This window comes from Pseudophryne corroboree, chromosome 12 (assembly GCF_028390025.1).
Source record: "Pseudophryne corroboree isolate aPseCor3 chromosome 12, aPseCor3.hap2, whole genome shotgun sequence".
Classification (NCBI taxonomy): Eukaryota; Metazoa; Chordata; class Amphibia; order Anura; family Myobatrachidae; genus Pseudophryne; species Pseudophryne corroboree.
Window position 1 is genome coordinate 71,586,020 of NC_086455.1, and position 26,642 is coordinate 71,612,661.

The 26,642-nt window shown below is 48.5% G+C and overlaps 1 protein-coding gene across 1 annotated transcript in view; it reads left to right on the forward strand.

Annotated features, from left to right (window-relative positions):
- The window catches only part of JMJD7 (jumonji domain containing 7), a 114,441-nt gene that overhangs the window by 73,076 nt on the left and 14,723 nt on the right, over window positions 1–26,642 (forward strand). Inside the window, exons 5-6 of the mRNA XM_063947633.1 lie at window positions 18,158–18,253; window positions 19,247–19,323. Coding sequence (XP_063803703.1) covers window positions 18,158–18,253; window positions 19,247–19,323 — 173 coding nt within the window. The remainder of the gene's footprint in view (window positions 1–18,157; window positions 18,254–19,246; window positions 19,324–26,642) is intronic.

Genomic DNA, 26,642 nt, shown 5'->3' on the forward strand with positions numbered 1-26,642 from the left:
GGTGTGGAGGCGGAGCAATTGCCGGTAATGGTGATGTCACCCCCTAGGGAGTCGACACCGGAATGGATGGCTTTGTTTATGGAATTACGTGATAATGTCAGCACGTTACAGAAATCAGTTGACGACATGAGACGGCCGGCAAACCAGTTAGTACCTGTCCAGGCGTCTCAGACACCGTCAGGGGCTGTAAAACGCCCTTTACCTCAGTCGGTCGACACAGACCCAGACACGGACACCGAATCTAGTGTCGACGGTGAAGAAACAAACGTATTTTCCAGTAGGGCCACACGTTATATGATCACGGCAATGAAGGAGGCTTTGCATATCTCTGATACTGCAAGTACCACAAAAAGGGGTATTATGTGGGGTCTGAAAAAACTACCTGTAGTTTTTCCTGAATCAGAGGAATTGAATGAAGTGTGTGATGAAGCGTGGGTTAACCCCGATAGAAAACTGCTAATTTCAAAGAAGTTATTGGCATTATATCCTTTCCCGCCAGAGGTTAGGGCGCGCTGGGAAACACCCCCTAGGGTGGATAAGGCACTCACACGCTTATCAAAACAAGTGGCGTTACCGTCTCCTGAAACGGCCGCCCTCAAGGATCCAGCTGATAGGAGGCTGGAAACTACCCTGAAAAGTATATACACTCATACTGGTGTTATACTGCGACCAGCCATCGCCTCTGCATGGATGTGCAGTGCTGGGGTGGTTTGGTCGGATTCCCTGACTGAAAATATTGATACCCTGGATAGGGACAGTATTTTATTGACTATAGAGCAATTAAAGGATGCTTTTCTTTATATGCGAGATGCTCAGAGGGATATTTGCACTCTGGCATCGAGAGTAAGTGTGATGTCCATATCTGCCAGAAGAAGTTTATGGACGCGACAGTGGTCAGGTGATGCGGATTCCAAACGGCATATGGAAGTATTGCCGTATAAAGGGGAGGAATTATTTGGGGTCGGTCTATCGGATTGGTGGCCACGGCAACAGCCGGGAAATCCACCTTTTTACCTCAGGTCCCCTCCCAACAGAAAAAGACACCGTCTTTTCAGCCGCAGTCCTTTCGTTCCTATAAGAACAAGCGGGCAAAAGGACAGTCATATCTGCCCCGAGGCAAAGGAAAGGGTAAGAGAGTGCACCAAGCAGCTCCCTCCCAGGAGCAGAAGCCCTCCCCGGCTTCTGCAAAGCCCTCAGCATGACGTTGGGGCTTTACAAGCGGACTCAGGGGCGGTGGGGGGTCGACTCAAGAATTTCAGCGCACAGTGGGCTCACTCACAGGTGGACCCCTGGATCCTGCAGGTAGTATCTCAGGGTTACAGGTTGGAATTCGAGAAGTCTCCCCCTCGCCGGTTCCTAAAGTCTGCTCTGCCAACGTCTCCCTCAGACAGGGCGACGGTATTGGAAGCCATTCACAAGCTGTATTCTCAGCAGGTGATAGTCAAGGTACCCCTCCTACAACAGGGAAAGGGGTATTATTCCACACTATTTGTGGTACCGAAGCCGGACGGCTCGGTAAGACCTATTCTAAATCTGAAATCTTTGAACCTGTACATACAAAAATTCAAGTTCAAGATGGAGTCACTCAGAGCAGTGATAGCGAATCTGGAAGAAGGGGACTTTATGGTGTCCCTGGACATCAAGGATGCTTACCTGCATGTCCCAATTTGCCCTTCACATCAAGGGTACCTCAGGTTCGTGGTGCAAAACTGTCATTATCAGTTTCAGACGCTGCCGTTTGGATTGTCCACGGCACCTCGGGTCTTTACCAAGGTAATGGCCAAAATGATGTTTCTTCTGCGAAGAAAAGGCGTATTAATTATCCCTTACTTGGACGATCTCCTGATAAGGGCAAGGTCCAGAGAACAGCTGGGGGACGTAGTAGCACTAACCCAAGTAGTGCTGCAACAGCACGGGTGGATTCTGAATTTTCCAAAATCTCAATTGACCCCGACGACACGTCTGCTGTTCCTGGGAATGATTCTGGACACGGTTCAGAAAAAGGTGTTTCTTCCGGAGGAGAAAGCCAGGGAGTTATCCGAACTTGTCAGGAACCTCCTAAAACCAGGAAAAGTGTCTGTGCATCAATGCACAAGAGTCCTGGGAAAAATGGTGGCTTCTTACGAAGCGATTCCATTCGGCAGATTCCACGCACGACCTTTTCAGTGGGATCTGCTGGACAAATGGTCCGGATCGCATCTGCAGATGCATCAGCGGATAACTTTGTCTCCACGGACAAGGGTGTCTCTTCTGTGGTGGTTGCAGAGTGCTCATCTGTTAGAGGGCCGCAGATTCGGCATACAGGACTGGGTCCTGGTGACCACGGATGCCAGTCTGAGAGGCTGGGGAGCGGTCACACAGGGAAGAAACTTCCAGGGAGTGTGGTCAAGCCTGGAGATGTCTCTTCACATAAATATACTGGAGCTAAGAGCGATTTACAATGCTCTAAGCCTGGCAAAACCCCTGCTTCAGGGTCAGCCGGTGTTGATCCAGTCGGACAACATCACGGCAGTCGCCCACGTAAACAGACAGGGCGGCACAAGAAGCAGGAGGGCAATGGCAGAAGCTGCAAGGATTCTTCGCTGGGCGGAAGATCATGTGATAGCACTGTCAGCAGTGTTCATTCCGGGAGTGGACAACTGGGAAGCGGACTTCCTCAGCAGACACGATCTACACCCGGGAGAGTGGGGACTTCATCCAGAAGTCTTCCACATGATTGTGAACCGTTGGGAAAAACCAAAGGTGGATATGATGGCGTCCCGCCTCAACAAAAAACTGGACAGGTATTGCGCCAGGTCAAGAGACCCTCAGGCAATAGCTGTGGACGCTCTGGTAACACCGTGGGTGTTCCAGTCAGTGTATGTGTTTCCTCCTCTGCCTCTCATACCAAAAGTACTGAGAATTATACGGCAAAGGGGAGTAAGAACGATACTCGTGGCTCCGGATTGGCCAAGAAGAACTTGGTACCCGGAACTTCAGGAGATGCTCACGGAAGATCCGTGGCCTCTACCTCTAAGACGGGACCTGCTTCAGCAGGGACCGTGTCTATTCCAAGACTTACCGCGGCTGCGTTTGACGGCATGGCGGTTGAACGCCGAATTCTAAGGGAAAAAGGCATTCCGGAAGAGGTCATCCCTACCCTGGTAAAAGCCAGGAAGGAGGTGACTGCACAACATTATCACCGCATTTGGAGAAAATATGTTGCGTGGTGTGAGGCCAGGAAGGCCCCGACGGAGGAATTTCAACTGGGTCGATTCCTACATTTTCCTGCAAACAGGATTGTCTATGGGCCTCAAATTAGGGTCCATTAAGGTTCAAATTTCGGCCCTGTCGATTTTCTTCCAGAAAGAATTGGCTTCAGTTCCTGAAGTCCAGACTTTTGTAAAAGGAGTACTACATATACAGCCCCCGGTTGTGCCCCCAGTGGCTCCGTGGGATCTTAATGTAGTTTTGGATTTTCTCAAATCCCATTGGTTTGAGCCACTCAAATCGGTGGATTTGAAATATCTTACATGGAAAGTAACCATGCTACTGGCCCTGGCTTCAGCCAGGAGAGTGTCAGAATTGGCGGCTTTATCGTATAAAAGCCCATATCTGATTTTCCATTCGGACAGGGCAGAACTGCGGACGCGTCCTCAGTTTCTGCCTAAGGTGGTTTCAGCGTTTCACCTGAACCAGCCTATTGTGGTGCCTGCGGCTACTAGCGATTTGGAGGATTCCAAGTTGCTGGACGTTGTCAGGGCATTGAAAATATATATTTCAAGGACGGCTGGAGTCAGAAAATCTGACTCGCTGTTTATACTGTATGCACCCAACAAGCTGGGTGCTCCTGCTTCTAAGCAGACGATTGCTCGTTGGATTTGTAGCACAATTCAACTTGCACATTCTGTGGCAGGCCTGCCACAGCCTAAATCTATCAAGGCCCATTCCACAAGGAAGGTGGGCTCATCTTGGGCGGCTGCCCGAGGGGTCTCGGCATTACAACTCTGCCGAGCAGCTACGTGGTCGGGGGAGAACACGTTTGTAAAATTCTACAAATTTGATACCCTGGCTGAAGAGGACCTGGAGTTCTCTCATTCGGTGCTGCAGAGTCATCCGCACTCTCCCGCCCGTTTGGGAGCTTTGGTATAATCCCCATGGTCCTGACGGAGTCCCAGCATCCACTAGGACGTCAGAGAAAATAAGATTTTACTTACCGATAAATCTATTTCTCGTAGTCCGTAGTGGATGCTGGGCGCCCATCCCAAGTGCGGATTGTCTGCAATACTTGTACATAGTTATTGTTACAAAAAAATCGGGTTGTTATTGTTGTGAGCCGTCTGTTCAGAGGCTCCTACGTTTGTCATACTGTTAACTGGGTTCAGATCACAAGTTGTACGGTGTGATTGGTGTGGCTGGTATGAGTCTTACCCGGGATTCAAAATCCTTCCTTATTGTGTACGCTCGTCCGGGCACAGTATCCTAACTGAGGCTTGGAGGAGGGTCATAGGGGGAGGAGCCAGTGCACACCACCTAGTCCTAAAGCTTTTATTTTTGTGCCCTGTCTCCTGCGGAGCCGCTAATCCCCATGGTCCTGACGGAGTCCCAGCATCCACTACGGACTACGAGAAATAGATTTATCGGTAAGTAAAATCTTATTTTTTCTTCCAGTGGAAAAGGCTCTGGAAATTCAGAACCTGGTCAAACAACTGCTGAAACCAACGAGAGTATCGATCCATCAATGCACTCGGTTGCTGGGGAAGATGGTGGCGGCCTACGAGGCCATTCAGTTTGGCAGATTCCATGCCAGAGTGTTTCAGTGGGACCTGTTGGATAAGTGGTCCGGGTCCCATCTGCACATGCACCGAAGGATAACCTTGTCTTCCAAGACCAGATCTCACTCCTGTGGTGGCTGCACAGCTCTCACCTCCGAGAGGGACGCAGGTTCGGGATCCAGGACTGGATCTTAGTGACCACGGATGCGAGTCTCCGAGGCTGGGGAGCAGTCACGCAGGGGGAAAGCTTCCAGGGAAGATGGTCAAGCCAGGAAATGTGTCTACACATAAACGTTCTGGAGTTAAGGGCCATTCACAACGGCCTTCTGCAAGCGGAACATCATCTTCGCAATCGACCCGTCCTGATTCAGTCGGACAACATAACAGCAGTAGCGTACATAAACCGCCAGGGCGGAACAAGGAGCAGAGTGGCAATGGCAGAGGCCACAAAGGTGCTCCGTTGGGCGGAAAAGCATACAAGCGCTCTGTCAGCGATCTTCATTCCAGGAGTGGACAACTGGGAAGCAGACTTCCTCAGACACGATCTCCATCCAGGAGAGTGGGGTCTTCATCAAGAGGTCTTTGCAGAAGTGACAAGTGTTTGGGGAATTCCTCAAATAGACATGATGGCGTCTCGCCTCAACAAGAAACTTCAGAGATATTGTTCCAGGTCGAGAGACCCTCAAGCAATAGCAGTGGACGCCCTGGTGACACCGTGGGTGTTTCAGTCGGTGTACGTGTTTCCTCCGCTTCCACTCATTCCAAAAGTGATAAAGATCATAAGAAGAACAAAGGTTCAAGCGATCATCATTGTTCCAGACTGGCCAAGAAGGGCTTGGTATCCAGATCTGCGGGAATTACTCATAGGAGATCCCTGGCCTCTTCCTCTGAGGGAGGATCTGTTACAGCAGGGGCCATGCGTGTTCCAAGACTTACCGCGACTTTGTTTGATGGCTTGGAGGTTGAACACCGGATCCTAGCCCGAAAGGGTATTCCCAAGGAAGTCATCCCCACTCTTATTCAGGCCAGGAAAGGAGTAACGTCTAAACATTACCACCGTATTTGGAGAAATTACATGTCTTGGTGTGAATCCAAGAAGGCTCCTATGGAAGAATTTCAGTTAGGACGTTTTCTCCATTTTCTACAAGCCGGTGTGGATGCGGGCCTAAAGTTGGGCTCAATTAAAGTTCAAATTTCAGCTTTATCGGTTTTCTTCCAAAAACAATTGGCCTCCCTTCCAGAAGTTCAGACCTTCGTGAAAGGCGTGTTGCACATCCAACCTCCCTTTGTGCCCCCTGTGGCACCATGGGATCTTAACGTGGTGTTGCAATTCCTTCAATCTCATTGGTTTGAACCTTTAAAGAAGGTAGAGTTGAAGTTCCTTACTTGGAAAGTGGTCATGCTGTTGGCCTTGGCATCCGCAAGGCGGGTGTCTGAATTGGCAGCCTTGTCTCACAAGAGCCCTTATTTGATCTTCCATGAAGATAGAGCAGAGTTGAGGACTCGTCAGCAGTTTCTGCCAAAAGTGGTTTTGTCGTTCCACTTGAACCAACCTATTGTGGTGCCAGTGGCTACTGACGCCTTGCTGGAATTGAAGTTTCTCGATGTAGTAAGAGCTTTGAAAATTTATGTCGCCAGAACGGCTCAGTTTAGGAAAACAGAGGCTCGGTTTGTCCTGTATGCTCACAATAAAATTGGGGCACCTGCTTCCAAGCAGACTATTGCGCGCTGGATCTGTCATACAATTCAGCAGGCTCATTCTACGGCTGGATTGCCGTTACCGAAATCGGTGAAGGCCCATTCTACCAGAAAGGTGGGCTCGTCCTGGGCGGCTGCCCGGGGGGTCTCGGCATTACAACTTTGCCGAGCAGCTACTTGGTCGGGTTCAAACACCTTTGCGAAGTTCTACAAGTTTGATACCCTGGCTCATATGAAAAGATGAGACCACCTTGGGCAGAAATTGAGGACGAGTCCTCAACTCTGCCCTATCCACGTGAAAAATCAGGTATGGGCTTTTATACGATAAAGCCACTAATTCCGAAACACGCCTTGCAGAAGCTAAGGCCAACAACATGACCACTTTCCAAGTGAGGTATTTCAACTCCACTGTTTTGAGTGGTTCAAACCAAGGTGACTTGAGGAAACTTAATACCACGTTAATATCCCAAGGCGCCACCGGAGGTACAAAGGGAGGCTGAATATGCAGCACTCCCTTCACAAAAGTCTGTACTTCAGGAAGAGAAGCCAATTCTCTTTGAAAGAAAATGGATAAGGCCGAAATTTGGACCTTTATGGACCCTAATTTTAGGCCCAAATTCACTCCCGTTTGAAGGAAGTGAAGCAGACGGCCCAAATGGAACTCCTCCGTAGGAGCAGCTCTGGCCTCACACCAAGAAACATATTTCCGCCATATACGGTGATAATGTTTCGATGTCACATCCTTCCTAGCCTTGATCAGGGTAGGAATGACCTCCTCCGGAATCCCTTTTTCAGCTAGGATCCGGCGTTCAACCGCCATGCCGTCAAACGCAGACGCGGTAAGTCTTGGAACAGACAGGACCCCTGCTGCAGCAGGTCCTGCCTTAGAGGAAGAGGCCACGGATCTTCTGTGAGCAACTCTTGCAGATCCGGATACCAAGTCCTCCTTGGCCAATCTGGAACAATGAGAATTGTTCTGACCCTTCTTAGTCTTATTAATCTCAACACCTTGGGTATGAGAGGCAGAGGAGGAAACACATAGACCGATCTGAACACCCATGGTGTCACCAGAGCATCTACCGCTACCGCCTGAGGGTCTCTTGACCTGGCGCAATACCTCTTTAGCTTTTTGTTGAGCCATCATGTCTATTTGAGGCAGTCCCCACCGATCCACGATCTGTGTGAAGACTTCTTGATGAAGTCCCCACTCTCCCAGATGCAGGTCGTGCCTGCTGAGGAAGTCCGCCTCCCAGTTGTCCACCCCCGGGATGAACACTGCTGATAGTGCGCTTACATGGCCTTCCGCCCAGCGCAGAATCCTGGTCGCCTCTGCCATGGCCACTCTGCTCCTTGTGCCGCCTTGGCGGTTTACATGAGCCACTGCCGTGATATTGTCCGACTGAATCAGAACCGGTTTGTTCTGAAGCCACTCCTCCGCCTGGTGTAGGGCGTTGTAAATGGCCCTTAACTCCAGGACATTGATGTGGAGACAAGTCTCTAGGCTTGACCAGAGACCTTGGAAATTTCTTCCCAGTGCGACAGCCCCCCAACCTCGGAGGCTCGCGTCCGTGGTCACCAGGATCCAGTCCTGAATGCCGAACCTGCGACCCTCTAGGAGGTGAGCACTGTGCAGCCACCACAGGAGAGAAACCCTGGCCCTGGGAGACAGGGTGATCCGTTTCTGCATATGTAGTTGGGACCCGGACCATTTGTCCAATAGGTCCCATTGGAAAGTCCTCGCATAGAACCTGCCGAAGGGGATGGCCTCGTATGAAGCCACCATCTTCCCCAGAACCTTTGTGCAATGATGCACCAAAACCTTTTTTGGCTTTAAAAGGTTCCTGACCAGGGCTATGAGCTCCTGAGCCTTCTCCACCGGAAGAAAAACTATTTTTTGGTCTGTGTCTAGAATCAGGCCCAAAAAGGTCAGACGCGTTGCAGGTACTAGCTGGGATTTCGGTAAATTGAGAATCCAGCAGTGCATCTGCAACGTCTTCACGGACAGAGACACGCTGTCCAGCAACTTCTCCCGAGATCTCGCCTTTATAAGGAGATCGTCCAAGTACGGGATAATTGTGACTCCCTGCTTGCGCAGGAGCACCATCATTTCCGCCATTACCTTGGTGAAAATTCTTGGGGCCGTGGAAAGCCCAAACGGCAACGTCTGAAATTGGTAGTGACAATCCTGTACTGCAAATCTCAGAAACGCCTGGTGAGGGGGGAAAATCGGAACATGAAGGTACGCATCCTTTATGTCCAGGGACACCATCTAATCCCCTCCCTCCAGGCTGGCGATGACCATTCTGAGCGATTCCATTTTGAACTTGAACCTCTTCAAGTACAGGTTCAGGGATTTTAGATTTAGAATGGGTCTTAACCGAACCGTCCGGTTTCGGTACCACAAACAGGGATGAATAATAACCCTCTCCTTGCTGGAGATGAGGAACCTTGATTATCACCTGTTGAATGTACAATTTGTGAATTGCCGCTAACACTAGCTCCCTCTCTGACGGGGAAGCCGGCAGAGCCGATTTGAAAAACCGGCGAGGGGGCATGTCTTCGAATTCCAGTCTGTATCCCTGGGAAGCAATCTCTATTGCCCAGGGATCCACCTGTGATTGAACCCAGACGTGGCTGAAAAGACGAAGACGTGCCCCCACTTGATCTGGCCCTCCCCCACGGAAAGCCCCAGCGTCATGCTGTTGACTTTGCGGAAGTAGGGGAGGACTTCTGCTCCTGGGAACTAGCTGAGTGCAGGTTTTTTCCCTTGCCTTTACCTCTGGCAACGAAGGACGATCCTCGTACCTTCTTGTTTTTATTGGAACGAAAGGACTGCATTTGATAATGTGGTACCTTCTTAGAATGCTGCGGGGGAACATAGGGTAAAAAAATCGATTTACCGGCCGTAGCAGTAGAGACTAGGGGGGTCATTCCGAGTTGTTCGCTCGCAAGCTGCTTTTAGCAGCTTTGCACACGCTAAGCTGCCGCCTACTGGGAGTGAATCTTAGCATAGTAAAATTGCGAACGAAAGATTCGCAATATTGCGAAAAGACTTCTCTGTACAGTTTCTGAGTAGCTCGAGACTTACTCTGCCAGTGCGATCAGTTCAGTGCTTGTCGTTCCTGGTTTGACGTCACAAACACACCCAGCGTTCGCCCAGACACTCCTCCGTTTCTCCAGCCACTCCCGCATTTTTCCCAGAAACGGTAGCGTTTTTTTGCACACACCCATAAAACGGCCTGTTTCCGCCCAGAAACACCCACTTCCTGTCAATCACATTACGATCACCAGAACGAAGAAAAAACCTCGTAATGCCGTGAGTAAAATACCTAACTGCATAGCAAATTTACTTGGTGCAGTCGCACTGCGGACATTGCGCATGCGCATTAGCGACTAATCGCTCCGTTGCGAGAAAAAAATAACGAGCGAACAACTCGGAATGACCCCCTAGGTCCGAGAGGCCTTCTCCAAACAACTCCTCCCCCTTGTAAGGCAATGACTCCATATGCCGCTTTGAGTCGGCGTCTCCCGTCCACTGTCGGGTCCACAAGAGCCGCCTAGCAGAAATAGACATAGCGTTTATTCTAGAGCTTAGTAAACAAATGTCTCTCTGAGCATCCCTCATATACAAGGCAGCATCTCTGATATGCTCCATAATCATTAGAACGGTATCCCTATCTAAGGTGTCCATCTCCGTAGATAAGGAGTCTGCCCATTCCACGACAGCACTACAAACCCAGGCCGACGCCATGGCCGGCCTAACTATAGTTCCTGAATGTGTGTAAATGTGCTTCATGGTAATTTCCTGCTTGCGATCAGCAGTATCCGGAGAAGGCAGTGCCACCTTCTTGGATAAGCGTGTCAGCGCCTTGTCTACTTTAGGCGCAGATTCCCATCGTATCCGATCCTTCTGTGGAAAAGGATACGCCATGAGAATCCTTTTGGGAACATGGAGTCTCCTATCCGGAGATTCCCAAGCCTTTTCGCATAATTCGCTTAGCTCAAATGAGGACGGAAACGTGACCTCAGGCTTTTTCCCTTTATACATGTGAACCCTCGTGTCAGGGACAGGGGGTTCCTCCGTGATATGCAAAACCTCTTTTATGGCAATAATCATGTACCTAATACCTTTTGCCACCTTCGGCTGTAATTTTGCATCCTCATAGTCGACACTAGAGTCAGTATCTGTGTTGGTATCTGTGTCAGCGACCTGGGATATGGGGCGCTTTTGAGACCCTGAAGGTCCTGGCACCACAGGGGCAGGCACGGACTGGCTACCTGACTGATCCCTAGCTTCAGCCTTGTCTAATCTTTTATGCAGGAGATTTACATTTGCATTTAAGACATTCAGCATATCCACCCAGTCCGGGTGTCTGCGTTGCCGACGACGACCTGACATTCAAGCACTCCCCCTCCACATTAAGCGAGCCTTCCTCATCAAACATGTCGACACACGTACCGACACACTGCACACAACCAGGGAAACTTTTTCTGAAGACAGTATCCCCTGAAAGGCCCTTTGGAGAGACAGAGAGAGAGTATGCCAGCACACACCCCAGCGCAACAACCTGGAGACCAGCACAGAATGCTTTTCCCCAGCAGCGCTGTATTATACTTTTTCTCTGACGTCCTAGTGGATGCTGGGGACTCCGTAAGGACCATGGGGAATAGCGGCTCCGCAGGAGACTGGGCACAAAAGTAAAGCTTTAGAACTACCTGGTGTGCATTGGCTCCTCCCCCTATGACCCTCCTCCAAGCCTCAGTTAGATTTTTGTGCCCGAACGAGAAGGGTGCACACTAGGTGGCTCTCCTGAGCTGCTTAGTGAAAAGTTTAGTTTTAGGTTTTTTAGGTTCAGTGAGACCTGCTGGCAACAGGCTCACTGCATCGAGGGACTAAGGGGAGAAGAAGCGAACTCACCTGCGTGCAGAGTGGATTGGGCTTCTTAGGCTACTGGACATTAGCTCCAGAGGGACCGATCACAGGCCCAGCCATGGATAGGTCCCAGAGCCGCGCCGCCGGCCCCCTTACAGAGCCAGAAGACAGAAGAGGTCCGGAAAATCGGCGGCAGAAGACGTCCTGTCTTCAACAAGGTAGCGCACAGCACTGCAGCTGTGCGCCATTGCTCTCAGCACACTTCACACTCCGGTCACTGAGGGTGCAGGGCGCTGGGGGGGGGCGCCCTGAGACGCAATAAAAACTCCTTGGATGGCAAAAAAAAATGCATCACATATAGCTCCTGGGCTATATGGATGAATTTAACCCCTGCCAGAATACACAGAAAAACGGGAGATAGGCTCCGCCCCCTTCTCGGCGGCCTTATCTCCTCAGCACACTGGCGCCATTTTCCCTCACAGCTCCGTTGGAGGGAAGCTCCCTGGCTCTCCCCTGCAGTCACTACACTACAGAAAGGGTTAAAAAAGAGAGGGGGGCACTAATTACGCGCAGTATTAAAAATACAGCAGCTATAAGGGGAAAAACACTTATATAAGGTTATCCCTGTATATATATAGCGCTCTGGTGTGTGCTGGCAAACTCTCCCTCTGTCTCCCCAAAGGGCTAGTGGGGTCCTGTCCTCTATCAGAGCATTCCCTGTGTGTGTGCTGTGTGTCGGTACGTTGTGTCGACATGTATGAGGAGAAAAATGATGTGGAGACGGAGCAGATTGCCTGTAATAGTGATGTCACCCCCTAGGGGGTCGACACCTGAGTGGATGAACTGTTGGAAGGAATTACGTGACAGTGTCAGCTCTGTATAAAAGACAGTGGTTGACATGAGACAGCCGGCTACTCAGCTTGTGCCTGTCCAGACGTCTCATAGGCCGTCAGGGGCTCTAAAGCGCCCGTTACCTCAGATGGCAGATATAGACGCCGACACGGATACTGACTCCAGTGTCGATGGTGAAGAGACAAATGTGACTTCCAGTAGGGCCACACGTTACATGATTGAGGCAATGAAAAATGTTTTACACATTTCTGATAATACGAGTACCACCAAAAAGGGGTATTATGTTCGGTGAGGAAAAACTACCTGTAGTTTTCCTGAATCTGAGAAATTAAATGAGGTGTGTGATGATGCGTGGGTTTCCCCCGATAACAACTGATAATTGCTAAAATGTTATTGGCATTATATCCTTTCCCGCCAGAGGTTAGGGTGCGTTGGGAAACACCCCCTAGGGTGGATAAAGCGCTCACACGCTTGTAAGAACAAGGGCTCTACCCTCTCCTGAGATGGCCGCCCTTAAGGATCCTGCTGATAGAAAGCAGGAGGGTATCCTAAAATGTATTTACACACATACTGGTGTTATACTGCGACCAGCAATCGCCTCAGCCTGGATGTGCAGTGCTGGGTTGGCGTGGTCGGATTCCCTGACTGAAAATATTGATACCCTAGATAGGGACAGTATATTATTGCCTATAGAGCATTTAAAAGATGCATTTCTATATATGCGTGATGCACAGCGGAATATTTGCCGACTGGCATCAAGTCTAAGTGCGTTGTCCATTTCTGCCAGTAGAGGGTTATGGACACGACAGTGGTCAGGTGATGCGGATTCCAAACGGCATTTGGAAGTATTGCCTTATTAAGGGAGTTATTTGGGGTCGGTCTTTCAGACCTGGTGGCCACGGCAACAGCTGGGAAATCCACGTTTGTACCCCAGGTCGCCTCTCAACATAATAAGACGCCGTATTATCAGGCGCAGTCTTTTCGTGGGCAAGCGGGCAAAAGGTTCCTCATTTCTGCCCCGTGACAGAGGGAGAGGAAAAAGGCTGCAGAAATCGGCCAGTTCCCAGGAACAGAAGCCCTCTCCCGCCGCTGCCAAGCCCTCAGTATGACGCTGGGGCTTTACAAGCAGAATCAGGCACGGTGGGGGCCCGTCTCAATGAATTTCAGCGCGCAGTGGGCTCACTCGCAAGTAGACCCCTGAATCCTTCAGGTGATATCTCAGGGGTACAAATTGGAATTCGAGACGTCTCCCCCTCGCCGTTTCCTAAAGTCGGCTTTACCGATGTCTCCTTCTGACAGGGAGGCAGTTTTGGAAGCCATTCACAAGCTGTATTCCCAGCAGGTGATAATCAAGTTACCCCTCCTGCAACAGGGAACGGGGTATTATTCCACACTGTTGTGGTACCGAAGCCGGATGGCTCGGTGAGACCGATTCTAAATCTAAAATCTTGAACACTTACATACGGAGGTTCAAATTCAAGATTGAGTCACTCAGAGCAGTGATTGCGAACCTGGAAGAAGGGGACTACATGATGTCTCGGGAGATCAAGGATGCTTACCTTCATGTCCCAATTTACCCTTCTCACCAAGGGTACCTCAGGTTTATGGTACAGAACTGTCACTATCAGTTTCAGACGCTGCCGTATGGATGGTCCACGGCACCCCGGGTCTTTACCAAGGTAATGGCCGAAATGATGATACTCCTTCGAAGGAAGGGAATTTTAGTTATCCCTTACTTGGACGATTCCCTGATAAGGGTAAGATCCAGGGAACAGTTGGAGGTCGGTGTAGCACTATCTCAGGTAGTGTTGCGGCAGCGCGATGGGATTCTCAATATTCCAAAATCGCAGCTGATTCCGACGACTCGTCTTCTGTTCCTAGGGATGATCCTGGACACAGTCCAGAAAAAGGTGTTTCTCCCGGAGGAGAAAGTCAGGGAGTTATCCGAGCTAGTCGGGAACCTTCTATAACCGAGCCAAGTCTCAGTACATCAATGAAATGGTTCTGGGAAAAATGGTGGCTTCCTACGAAGCAATCTCATTCGGCAGATTCCACGCAAGAACTTTCCAGTGGGACCTGCTGGACAAATGGTCCGGGTCGCATCTTCAGATGCATCAGCGGATAACCCTGTCACCAAGCACAAGGGTGTCTCTCCTGTGGTGGTTGCAGAGTGCTCATCTTCTAGAGGGCCGCACATTCAGGACTGGGTCCTGGTGACCACGGACATAAATATCCTGAAGCTAAGGGCCATTTACAATGCTCTAAGCTCAGCAAGACCTCTGCTTCAAGGTCACCCGGAGTTGATCCATTGGGACAACATCACGGCAGTCACCCACGTAAACAGACAGGGTGACACAAGAAGCAGGAGGGCAATGGCAGAAGCTGCAAGGATTCTTCGCTGGGCGGAAAATCATGTGATAGCACTGTCAGCAGTATTCATTCCGGGAGTGGACAACTGGGAAGCAGACTTCCTCAGCAGACACGACCTCCACCCGGGAGAGTGGGGACTTCACCCAGAAGTCTTCCACATGTTTATAAAACTCGACAAGTATTGCGCCAGGTCAAGGGACCCTCAGGCAATAGCTGTAGACGCTCTGGTAACACAGTGGGTGTACCAGTCAGTGTATGTGTTCCCTCCTCTGCCTCTCATACCCAAGGTACTGAGAATTATAAGATGGAGAGGAGTAAGCACTATATTCGTGGCTCCGGATTGGCCAAGAAGGACTTGGTAACCGGAACTTCAAGAGATGCTCACGGAGGATCCGTGGCCTCTACCTCTAAGAAGGGACCTGCTCCAGCAAGGACCCTGTCTGTTCCAAGACTTACCGCGGCTGCGTTTGACGGCATGGCGGTTGAACGCCGGATCCTGAAGGAGAAAGGCATTCCGGATGAAGTCATTCCTATCCTGATCAAAGCCAGGAAAGATATAACCGCAAAACATTATCACCGCATTTGGCGAAAATATGTTGCGTGGTGCGAGGCCAGTAAGGCCCCGACGGAGGAATTTTCAACTAGGTCGATTCCTACATTTCCTGCAAACAGGAGTGTCTATGGGCCTGAAATGGGGGTCCATTAAGGTTCAAATTTCGGCCCTGTCAATTTTCTTCCAAAAAGAACTAGCTTCAGTCCCTGAAGTTCAGACGTTTGTGAAAGGGGTACTGTATATACAGCCTCCTTTTGTGCCTCCAGTGGCACCTTGGGATCTAAATGTAGTTTTTGGGTTCCAAAAGTCACATTGGTTTGAACCACTTAAATATGTGGAGTTAAAATATCTCACATGGAAAGTGGTCATGCTGTTGGCCCTGGCCTGGGCCAGGTGCGTGTCAGAATTGGCGGCTTTATCCTGTAAAAGCCCTCATCTGATTTTCCATTCGGACAGGGCGGAATTGAGGACTCGTCCTCAGTTTCTCCCTAAGGTGGTTTTCACCTGAATCAACCTATTGTGGTGCCTGCGGCTACTAGGGACTTGGAGGACTCCAAGTTGCTAGACGTTGTCAGAGCCCTGGAAATATAGGTTTCCAGGACGGCTGGAGTCAGAAAATCTGACTCGTTGTTTATTCTGTATGCACCCAACAAGCTGGGTGCTCCTGCTTCTAAGCAGACTATTGCTCGTTGGATTTGTAGTACAATTCAGCTTGCACATTCTGTGGCAGGCCGGCCACAGCCAAAATCTGTAAAAGCCCATTCCACAAGGAAGGTGGGCTCATCTTGGGCGGCTGCCCGAGGGGTCTCGGCTTTACAACTTTGCCGAGCAGCTACTTGGTCAGGAGCAAATACGTTTGTAAAATTCTACAAATTTGATACCCTGGCTGAGGAGGACCTGGAGTTCTCTCATTTGGTGCTGCAGAGTCATCCGCACTCTCCCGCCCATTTGGGAGCTTTGGTATAATCCCCATGGTCCTTACGGAGTCCCCAGCATCCACTAGGACGTCAGAGAAAATAAGAATTTACTTACCGATAATTCTATTTCTCGTAGTCCGTAGTGGATGCTGGGCGCCCATCCCAAGTGCGGATTGTCTGCAATACTGGTACATAGTTATTGTTACCAAAAAATCGGGTTATTGCTGTAGTGAGCCATCTTTTCTAGAGGCTCCTCTGTTATCATGCTGTTAACTGGGTTTAGATCACAAGTTATATGGTGTGATTGGTGTGGCTGGTATGAGTCTTACCCGGGATTCAAAATCCTTCCTTATTGTGTACGCTCGTCCGGGCACAGTATCCTAACTGAGGCTTGGAGGAGGGTCATAGGGGGAGGAGCCAGTGCACACCAGGTAGTTCTAAAGCTTTACTCTTGTGCCCAGTCTCCTGCGGAGCCGCTATTCCCCATGGTCCTTACGGAGTCCCCAGCATCCACTACGGACTACGAGAAATAGAATTATCGGTAAGTAAATTCTTATTATTCTGCCAATTATATGTCGTCCCCCCCCCCCCCCCTCTCTTTTTAAACTCCCTTCACCGTGTGTAAGCAGGGGAGAGTCCGGGGAGCTTCCTCTCAGCGTTCTGTGGAGAGAGAAATGGTGCTGGTGAGTGCTGAGGGAGAAGTCCCGCCCCCTCGGCGGCGGGCTTCTGTCCCGCTCAAAATCGTGTAAAATGGCGGGGGCTCAATTATATACATGTACAGTGCCCAGCTGTACATGTATATACCTATTTGCCATCTAAGAGGTGTTATTATTGCTGCCCAGGGCGCCCCCCCCACTGCACCCATACAGTGACCGGAGTGTGTGAGGTGATGTGGAGCAATGACGCACAGCTGCAGTGCTGTACGTTACCTCTGTGAAGCTGAAGGCTTCTGCCGCCTGAGACGTCTTCTTGCTTCTGTTCTTCTGGCTCTGTGAGGAGAACGGCGGCGTGGCTCCGGGGGTGGAAGCCCAGGACGAACCTGTGTTCACCCCCTCTGAAGCTAATGGTGTCCAGTAGCCGAGGAAGCAGATCCTATCAGCTAAGTAGGTCTGCCCCTCTCTCCTCAGTCCCTCGATGCAGGGAGCCTGTTGCCAGCAGTGCTCCCTGTGAAAAAGAGAAAAAATCCAAACAAAAATGCTTTCTGTAGCAAAGAACTCAAGAGAGCTCCCTGCAGTGCACCCTTCATCCTCTGGGCACAGTGTAAAACTGAGGTCTGGAGGAGGGACATAGAGGGAGGAGCCAGTGACCACCCAGAATCCAAAGCTTTCTTAAAGTGCCCTATCTCCTGCGGAGCCCGTCTATTCCCCATGGTCCTTACGGAGTCCCCAGCATCCTCTAGGACGTTAGAGAAAATAGGATTTTATTACTTACCGGTAAATCCTTTTCTCTTAGTCCATAGAGGATGCTGGGCGCCCGTCCCAGTGCGTACTGTATCTGCAGTTATTTAGTTGTGGTTACACACATGTTGTGTTACGTTTTATAGTCAGCCTGTTGCTGATGATGTTCATGCCGTTGACTTGCGTTGTGTTAAATACCATGTTGTATGGCGTGCTTGATGTGTGAGCTGGTATGTATCTCACCTTAGTTTAACAATAAATCCTTTTCCTCAAAATGTCCGTCTCCCTGGGCACAGTTCCTATAACTGGAGTCTGGAGGAGGGGCATAGAGGGAGGAGCCAGTTCACACCGCTTTGAAAGTCTTAAAGTGCCCATGTCTCCTGTGGATCCCGTCTATACCCCATGATTCTTGAAGTGACCCCAGCATCCTCTACGGACTAAGAGAAAAGGATTTACCGGTAGGTATTAAAATCCTATTTTTTGTGTTCACTTCTGCTGTTTTACATTTTGATAATTACCATTCAAAGCAAGTTGAGCTTCACTGTGAGATTCATTATAAAATGTGACATTTCTTCATTTAGATGTTTGGCTTCATTGAACGTTAAATACATTTATTTGCTATAACGCATATTAAGGAAAGATAGGGAAGTGCAGTTCATTGTGGACCTGAAGGGGGCAGTTGAACTCTACAAAATGTTGGTTAAAGCAATATATCCAATTACATATATGTAAATTTCTTACAGTACATAAAGACCATTATGAGAACCTGTACTGCGTTATTTCAGGACAGAAGCACTTCATTCTTCACCCGCCAACTGACAGGCCTTTTATCCCATACGGTATGTCAGGCCTAAATATGTGTATTAAGCTGAAACCTCAAATTATTCAAGTGATCTATTTATGTCTGTTTTACTTAGTTTATTAAAGGAATAGTATCACTATTTTTAATATAATATATTGGGCTAGATGCATCATCGCATGGAGAGTGATAAAATGGAGAAAGATAAAGTACCAGCCAATCAGGTCCTGACTACCATGTCATAGGCTGTGTTTGAAAAATGGCAGTTATGAGCTGATTGGCTGGTACTTTTTCACTCTCTCCATTTTATCACTTTCCAAGCGATGATGCATCTAGCCCCTAAATATTTTGGACCAGATAACACACCATGTCAGCAACAAGTAAAGCAGTTGGCTGCACTGATGAATAGCCACGTTTTTCGCCTTCCCTGAGACCGTTCTATGCATTAAATACTCTAGGTTGCCATACACAGTCAGACCCCTAGGTGAGTCGTGGCATCCAGAGTGTAGCGGTATATGCAAGATGGGATTCAAGTTCTGCCTACACAGAGCCTTTGTAGTATTCTTAGTATACACCCTGCCCCCCCCCCCCCCCCCCCCCCCAAATATGGTGGTGCTAGTGGACAGTGCTACTATCTGCAATGCACCAGTAAGCTGTTTTTTTTATATATATATTTTTTGTAGATTTAGTACAGCAAGTAAATCTATCCATCTAGTGGAAGGTAGATTGGTGGAACAATCCTGTTTGGAGAAGTCCAAACTTTTTGTGATTTACCTTCAGTATCAATCAACACTTAACTTGAAAGGCGTGGACTGTAGACAAAAAAAAATAGTTTTTAAAACAAAGTTAAAGTGTAAAATCAGAATGAAAAATATACAGGTATATCACTGCAGGTGGAGAGGAGGTACTTTTGTGTTCTACTACATGTGGTGTCGGCCAGAATTCCATATATCACATAACTGTATCTGTGTGTGTGTAATCCCACACTTATTCCCTAAACTACTTGACCAATGATTGTAACTGATTATTTCAGAAATGTACCAACCTGCAACTTATCAAGTTAATGAAGATGGGTCATTTGAGACTGTGGACCAGGAGTCTGCAGAGCAGGTAAATAACCTTTTATCATATGACCTGTCCCTTCCTCACATCTAGTCCGTCTCAATTCTCATCTCAGTCAGGGCAATTGGAAAACAAGCAGCGGAGTGGGGATAAGAATAGTGACTTGCAGAGACTGTGATGTGGAAGTGTTTTGGTTAAAGACAGACTGTAATGGAAGATTTGTTCTGCGTATTTCCCTTGATGTCACAGGTAACGCCATCCTAAGATGCCGTTACATGCCGTAGAGAGGAACGTATCCGCACGGAGCCTACATACTGGTCCCCTCCTCTATTTACTTATTTTAAATCTACCTGTTCTTTGTGACCTCTGTACTGGGCTTCCTCAGGCTATCCACTTGTGGTGGAACTACAAGTTCCAGCATACCTTATTGTGTTTAATGAGGTAGTATGTAGAAAATGTGTCATTGCTGTGTAGTGTACTAAAAAAAAAACCAACTATCTGTGCATACCCACCTGTGGCAAATGGAACATTCATTTGCATCCAGCGATATAAGACTTGTATGTAATGTCTACGTGTATATTGTAATAGAGTCTGTAATACCCCTTTTCCACTAGCTTTTTAAAACACGGGTAAATGCGCGGGGGTGCGCATTTACCCGTGCTTTTTCCTAGTGGAAAAGGGTCCCCCGGCAAATTTCCGGATCAAGTGATCCGGGAAGCCTACCCGGGTAGCTAGCTGGGTTGAACACGTGTTCAACCCGGCTAGCTGTCTAGTGTGAAGGGGAGCCGCGTCGAGGCGACACGGCTCCCGATCACAGTGTATAGGAGGGCGGCGCTGGGAGATCATGTGATCTCCCAGCGCCGCCCCTGCCGTGTCACCAACCCGGCAAATTGCCGGGTTGGTGAGCGCTGTCTTTAGGGAGCTGTAGCACGGGTCGCAGCCGTGTCAGGCGACACGGCTGCGACCCGTGCTACACTAGTGGAAAAGGAGTACTACACAACATGGTTGCCAGCCTGTCCTCTAAGTGAACCCATAGCTACATAGATATGGGAGTAGAGGACACTGATGTATAGTGGGTAGTCAGAGGTTAGTTTATGGCCTTTAGACTTATCTAAGAAGCTATAAACTATAGTTGGGAAAACAATCCCAGGTCAAGAAACCTGGCCTCTTGAAACTTAGAAGAAAGACAGCTTTAGGAAGTAAAACAAAATTAAACCTGGTTTCTCACTGCCCAGGTACACAGCATTGAGAGAGTTAAGGAGAGGGTGGGGGCCGCAGCTGTGAGGGGGTTATATCTGCCCCTCTCACCAACACTGGGTTGTTCATTCCTGAGGGAACAGCCAAGAGCTGGGGATGCACCATATATCTTACATTGAGAAATCCCTCCACACTGAGGGCTCACCTACTGCTAAGTTAGGTTTCTGAAATTCTCCCTTTTGTTTTATTTGAAATTGTCTCCTAATCGGTGTGTACTTTAAATATTTCTTATAATCTTTGTAACTCTATTTTGTAACTAAAGCTCTGAAGATATTCTTGAAATTAAACATCTAATTTTTAGTTCTGGTCTGTGTTCTTATGCCCAGAGGCCTCATGGTCCATGCTATCATTTTGTGACGTATTAATAATTGTGTGTGTGTGTAGGCCGAAGCGAAGACGGCCTTGTGTTTAATCCCTAAAATCTTCTTGCTGGTGGCAGTTTTGGGTTTAAAGTAATCCAGTAGTCAAGCACGGCGATTCTCGGATTGGTGTATCTGGAGAATCAGCCGTTGGTCGTGACACCACCTTACACATTTTAAGGATAATAACCAGCCAGAGAGGGACATACTGTAGATAATTGGGAGTGCAGTGTGGAAGAAATGGGAGTGCAATACAAGACAGGTGAAAATAAATATGGGATACACATTTTAAAATTCATAAACATTAGCTGGCACCTACTGTATCGGGAGGTTAATAAGCTGCAACACCATTCGTTTTGAATCTAGAAATATTCTAGAAGTATTCCCTGATACTCTGAACTGGTGCTCCCTCCAGGCTACAGTGAAATGACATTATCGCTGCAGCTGCATGGGACCATAGTGAAACAGAATTAATATTGAAGTTTCATAAAAGCTTTGAACTGAAATGACAGGATATGAAGGTTAGTAATGGAAAGCCGCAGTAGCCGGTTTTCAGAATACATTATGAGATACATATGCTTTCCTATAAATATAACAAAGAACACTTTATAAAAAGGTTTTCCTTGACACGAGTTTATGGCCAAGGTCTTTGCATTTTATATGTATTCCTATAACTTGGTTTATTTGAGATCCAGCATCTCCATGTCGTCTTCTAGGCAGAGAGAAGGGAATCAGGTTGTTGCGTGGGAAGTTATGAATTGAACTCCACCTTGCTGAGATGTTTCTTTACTTGTTAAGCCGACACTTGCTGATGATGATAAAGTTCATGAGTAATGCAATATCCAGGTCTTTGCAATTCAGTGTGCATGTAAAGAAACCACAGAAGCTCAGGAACACTGCAGGAAAAGGAAAATGTACCTAGGACGTGCAAGCAAAGCTTTCTAATAGGTTGTGATCTATGTTCACATGTGAAAACTAATCGTGATCTTCCAGGCTTCACACCTCCATTCTTAATTTGAAACAAAAGTGTGTTTAACTGAATATTCATTCAAAAGTGACAAATGTTTTGTTACATAACAAAATCGTCAAGTTACAGAATAATGCCATCATGTCACAGATTGCCACAAAGTGCCCCATATTGTCACAGAATAAGATCCTATGCCCCTTTCGTATACCAGTCTCAGAACTCCCCTCAAGTTTGACTTCCTTTCCTCAAGCGCCAAAGGAATCTGCATGCTTCACACTCCAGTCACCGTTCACGCCTGTGGCCAAAAGGAAGCGGTAACGGTGGGCAGGCTGGAGAAGTGCCAGTGACGCCACAGTCCGTGCATTCCCGATACTGCGACTCGCTCTGCGGACACCTCTGTCTGGGATTAGGCAGATGGTGATCTAAAGGCCAAGCGCCCAGTGATCAACGTGTTGTAGACTCCTGATGTAGGACAACTTTTTCGAGACACATTGCTTGGGATACTTCCCCTTCATTGCAGTGTGCTTGAATTCCGTAACTTTGTTGTGTTTTTATAGCCTGTCACGTTACAAATGAAAGTCAAAGTGGCTCCATGAAGAAGTGTTTGTGGATAGCTTTCTTTCTCATATGTCCTAGAGGATGCTGGGGTCCACTTCAGTACCATGGGGTATAGATGGTTCTGCAGGAGTTATGGGCACTTTAAGACTTTTCAAGGGTGTGAACTGGCTCCTCCCTCTATGCCCCTCCTCCAGACCTCAGTTTAGAAAATGTGCCCAGGCAGACTCGATGCACTCCAGGGGAGCTCTGAGTTTCTCTGAAAAGACTTATGTTAGGTTTTTTATTTTCAGGGAGAACTGCTGGCAACAGTCTCCCTGCTTCGAGGGACTTAGGGGGCAGAAGTAGGAACCAACTTCCTGAATAGTTTCATGGCTCTGCTTCTGGCTGCCAGGACACCATTAGCTCCTGAAGGGTACTGAACGCTAGCTGCGGCTATGTGCTCACTACCACAGCCCGCCGTCACCCCCCTTTACAGAGCCAGAAGTCAGAAGACAGGTGAGTGTAAGAAGAAAAGGATCTTCATCGTGACGGCTAAAAGGTACCGCGCAGCGGGCGGGAACGCTGCGCGCCATGCTACCATTCACACACAGCCACTGCAGGGTGCAGGGCGCGAGGGGGGGGCGCCCTAAGCAGCATGAAACCTAGTAAAACTGGCAAGAATAAGGGGCATAAGATGCTGAGGCACAGTCCTACCCCTGCCAGTATAAATATTTCTGTCAAAATATCTGAGGAGAAACGCGCCATTACAGGGGTGGGGCTTCTTCCTCAGTCAGCCAGCACACTACTCAGCGCCATTTTCTCTCCTTCCAGGCTGCAGAGAACAACGCTGGTCCTCCTCCACTGCTGAACAAGGGTGCAAAACAGGGGGAGCACAGTGAAATTTGGTGCTATATATTGTGTGATTAACCATTCTAAAAGCGCTGCATGTAAGTGGGCATTTTGTGTTTCACAGACATTTATTACTGGCGCTGGGTTGTGAACTGGCAAATCCTATCTGTGTCCTGACAGATTTTACTGTGTGTCTGTCCCCTATAAGTCCTGGAGTGTCTGTGGTGTGGTTGTGCACGTGTGTGACATGTCTGAGACAGGGAGTTCTTCCCCTGAGGGAGCCATTTTAGGGACACAGAGTTGTAATGTGGCGGTGCTGCCGGCACACCACGAGCCTGAATGGGTGAAAGAATTACATGATAGTGTGAATCATATCAGTAAGAGATTAGATAAGTCTGAGTCTCATGCAGAAAGCTGGAGAAAATCAGTGGAAGATGTGATTTTTCATAGTTCTGCCTTTACATCCACAGGCGGGGTCACATAAGAGACCATTTGCACAAATAGTACATATTGATACCGACACGGACTCTGATCCCTGTGTCAACGATAGTGATTCCAGGGGGATAGATCCTAAATTGGCAAAAAGCATTCAATACATGATTGTTGCTATAAAAGAAGTTTTGGAAGTTACGGAAGCCCCTCCTGTACCTCAGGAGAAGGCTTATTTTTATAAAGAAAAGAAAATGAATGTAATTTTCCCTCCTCATGAGCTGAATACTCTCTATGAGGGAGTTTGGGTAAACCCTGAAAAGAAATTTCAGATTCCCAAAAGGATTCAGGTTGCTTATCCTTTCCCGGCAGAGGATAGGAAAAGATGGGAGTCACCCCCCGTATTAGACAGTGCCCTGTCACGATTAACTAAAAAGGTGATTCTCCCTGCGCCTGGGACGGCTTCACTAAAAGACCCGGCAGACCGCAAGTTGGAGACTACGTTAAAATCTATTTATGTGGCCAATGGTACGTTACTCAGGCCCACCATTGCTTGTGCGTGGTTGAGTAGTGCTATCGAGAAATGGTCCGACAACTTGTCGTCTGACATTGACACGATAGATAGAGACTAGATACTCCTAACGTTAGGTCATATCAAAGACGCTGCTGCATACATGCTAGAGGCCATGAAAGATATTGGGCTCTTGGGTTCAAAAGCCGCTACCATGACAGTCTCCGCTCGGAGGGCGTTGTGGATTCGCCAGTGGAATGCTGATGCAGATTCCAAAAGAAATATGGAAGCTCTCCCAGATAAAGGTGAAGCCTTGTTTGGAGATGGGCTGGATGCGTTAGCCTCTGCGGCTACCGCAGGTAAGTCGACATTCTTGCCTTATGCTCCTGCGCCGGCGAAAAAGACTCATCACTCTCAGATGCAGTCCTTTCGGCCCAACAAATACAAAAGGGCTAAGGGTTCCCCTTTCTTTTCAGGTAGAGGAAGGGGAAGAGGAAAAAAAGTCTGCAACGTCTCCAGGATCGCAGGAGCAGAAATCAACCCCTGCTTCTGCCAAATCTGCAGCTGCCAAACCCTTGCGGGAGTCTGCTCGGGTGGGAGCGTGTCTGAAACTTTTCAGTCAGATCTGGCTTCAATCTGGCCTGGACCAATGGGTCTTACAAATAGTGTCCCATGGATACAAACTGGAGTTTAAAGAAGTCCTCCCATGCCGATTTTTCAAATCGACCTTGCTAGCTTCTCTTCCAGACAGAGAAGTAGTAACAGCTGCAATTCAAAAATTATGTCAGGATCAAGTCATTGTCCTGGTACCCTTGTCACAGCAAGGAGAAGGTTTTTATTCAAGCCTCTTCGTAGTTCCGAAGCCGGACGGCTCGGTCAGACCAATTTTAAACTTGAAAAATCTGAATCTCTACCTGAAAAGGTTCAAGTTCAAGATGGAATCTCTGAGAGCATTGATTCTAGTCTGGAGGAAGGGGACTTCATGGTGTCAGTAGACATAAAAGATGCTTACTTACATGTTCCCATTTATCCTCCTCACCAAGCGTATCTGAGATTCGCAGTACAGGATTGCAATTACCAGTTCCAGACGTTGCCGTTCGGACTCTCCACGGCACCGAGGGTATTCACCAAGGTAATGGCAGAGATGATGGTCCTCCTTCGACAACAAGGAGTACATATAATTCCTTACCTGGACAATCTCCTGATAAAAGCGAGATCCAGGGAACGGTTGGTGCAGAACATTGCATTCTACCTGTCAGTACTCCAACAACACGGTTGGATTATGAATTTTCCAAAGTCACAGTTGGAACCGACGACAACATTGTCCTTTCTGGGGATGATACTGGATACAGACGTACAGAGGGTATTTCTTCCAGTAGAAAAGGCTCTGGAAATCCAGAAAATGGTCAAACAAATTTTGAAACCAACGAGAGTGTCGATCCATCAATGCATTCGGTTGTTGGGAAAGATGGTAACGGCCTACGAGGCCATACAGTTTGGCCGATTCCATGCCAGAGTTTTCCAGTAGGAAATGTTGGACAAATGGTCCGGATCTCACCTACACATGCACCGGAAGATAATCCTGTCCTCCAAAGCCAGGATTTCGCTCCTGTGATGGCTACACAGTTCTCACCTGTTAGAGGGACACAGGTTCGGGATTCAGGACTGGGTCCTAGTAACCACGGATGCAAGTCTCCGAGGCTGGGGAGCAGTCACACAGGGAGAAAGCTTCCAAGGAAATGGTCAAGTCTAGAAACCTGCCTTCACATAAATGTGCTGGAATTGAGAGCCATTTCCAATGGCCATCTACAAGCGGTACATCTTCAAGATCAACCCGTGCAGATCCAGTCGGACAATGTAACGGCAGTCGTGTACGCAAGGCGGAACTAAAAGCAGAGCGGCAATGGCAGAGGTGACAAAGATCCTCCTCTGGGCAGAAAGACATGCAAGAGCTGTCAGCAATTTTCATTCCGGGAGTGGACAACTGGGAAGCAGACTTCCTCAGCAGACACGATCTCCATCCAGGAGAGTGGGGCCTCCACCAAGAAGTCTTCGCAGAGGTGACAATTCTTTGGGGAATTCCTCAAGTAGACATGATAGCATCTCGTCTCAACAAGAAGCTTCAGAGATATTGTTCCAGGTCGAGAGACCCTCAAGCAATAGCAGTGGATGCTCTGGTGACCCAGTGGGTGTTTCGGTCGGTATATGTCTTACTTCCACTAATACCGAAATTTCTCAAAATCATAAGAAGAACAAGAGTTAGAGCGATCCACATTGCCCCAGACTGGCCAAGGAGGGCTTGGTATCCACATCTTCAGGAGTTGCTCATAGAAGATCCTCGGCCTCTTCCTCCTCGCGAGGACCTGCTGCAGCAGGGGCCGTGCGTGTATCAAGACTTACCGCGGCTACGTTTGACGGCATGGCTGTTGAGCGCCGGATCCTAGCCCGAAAGGGTATT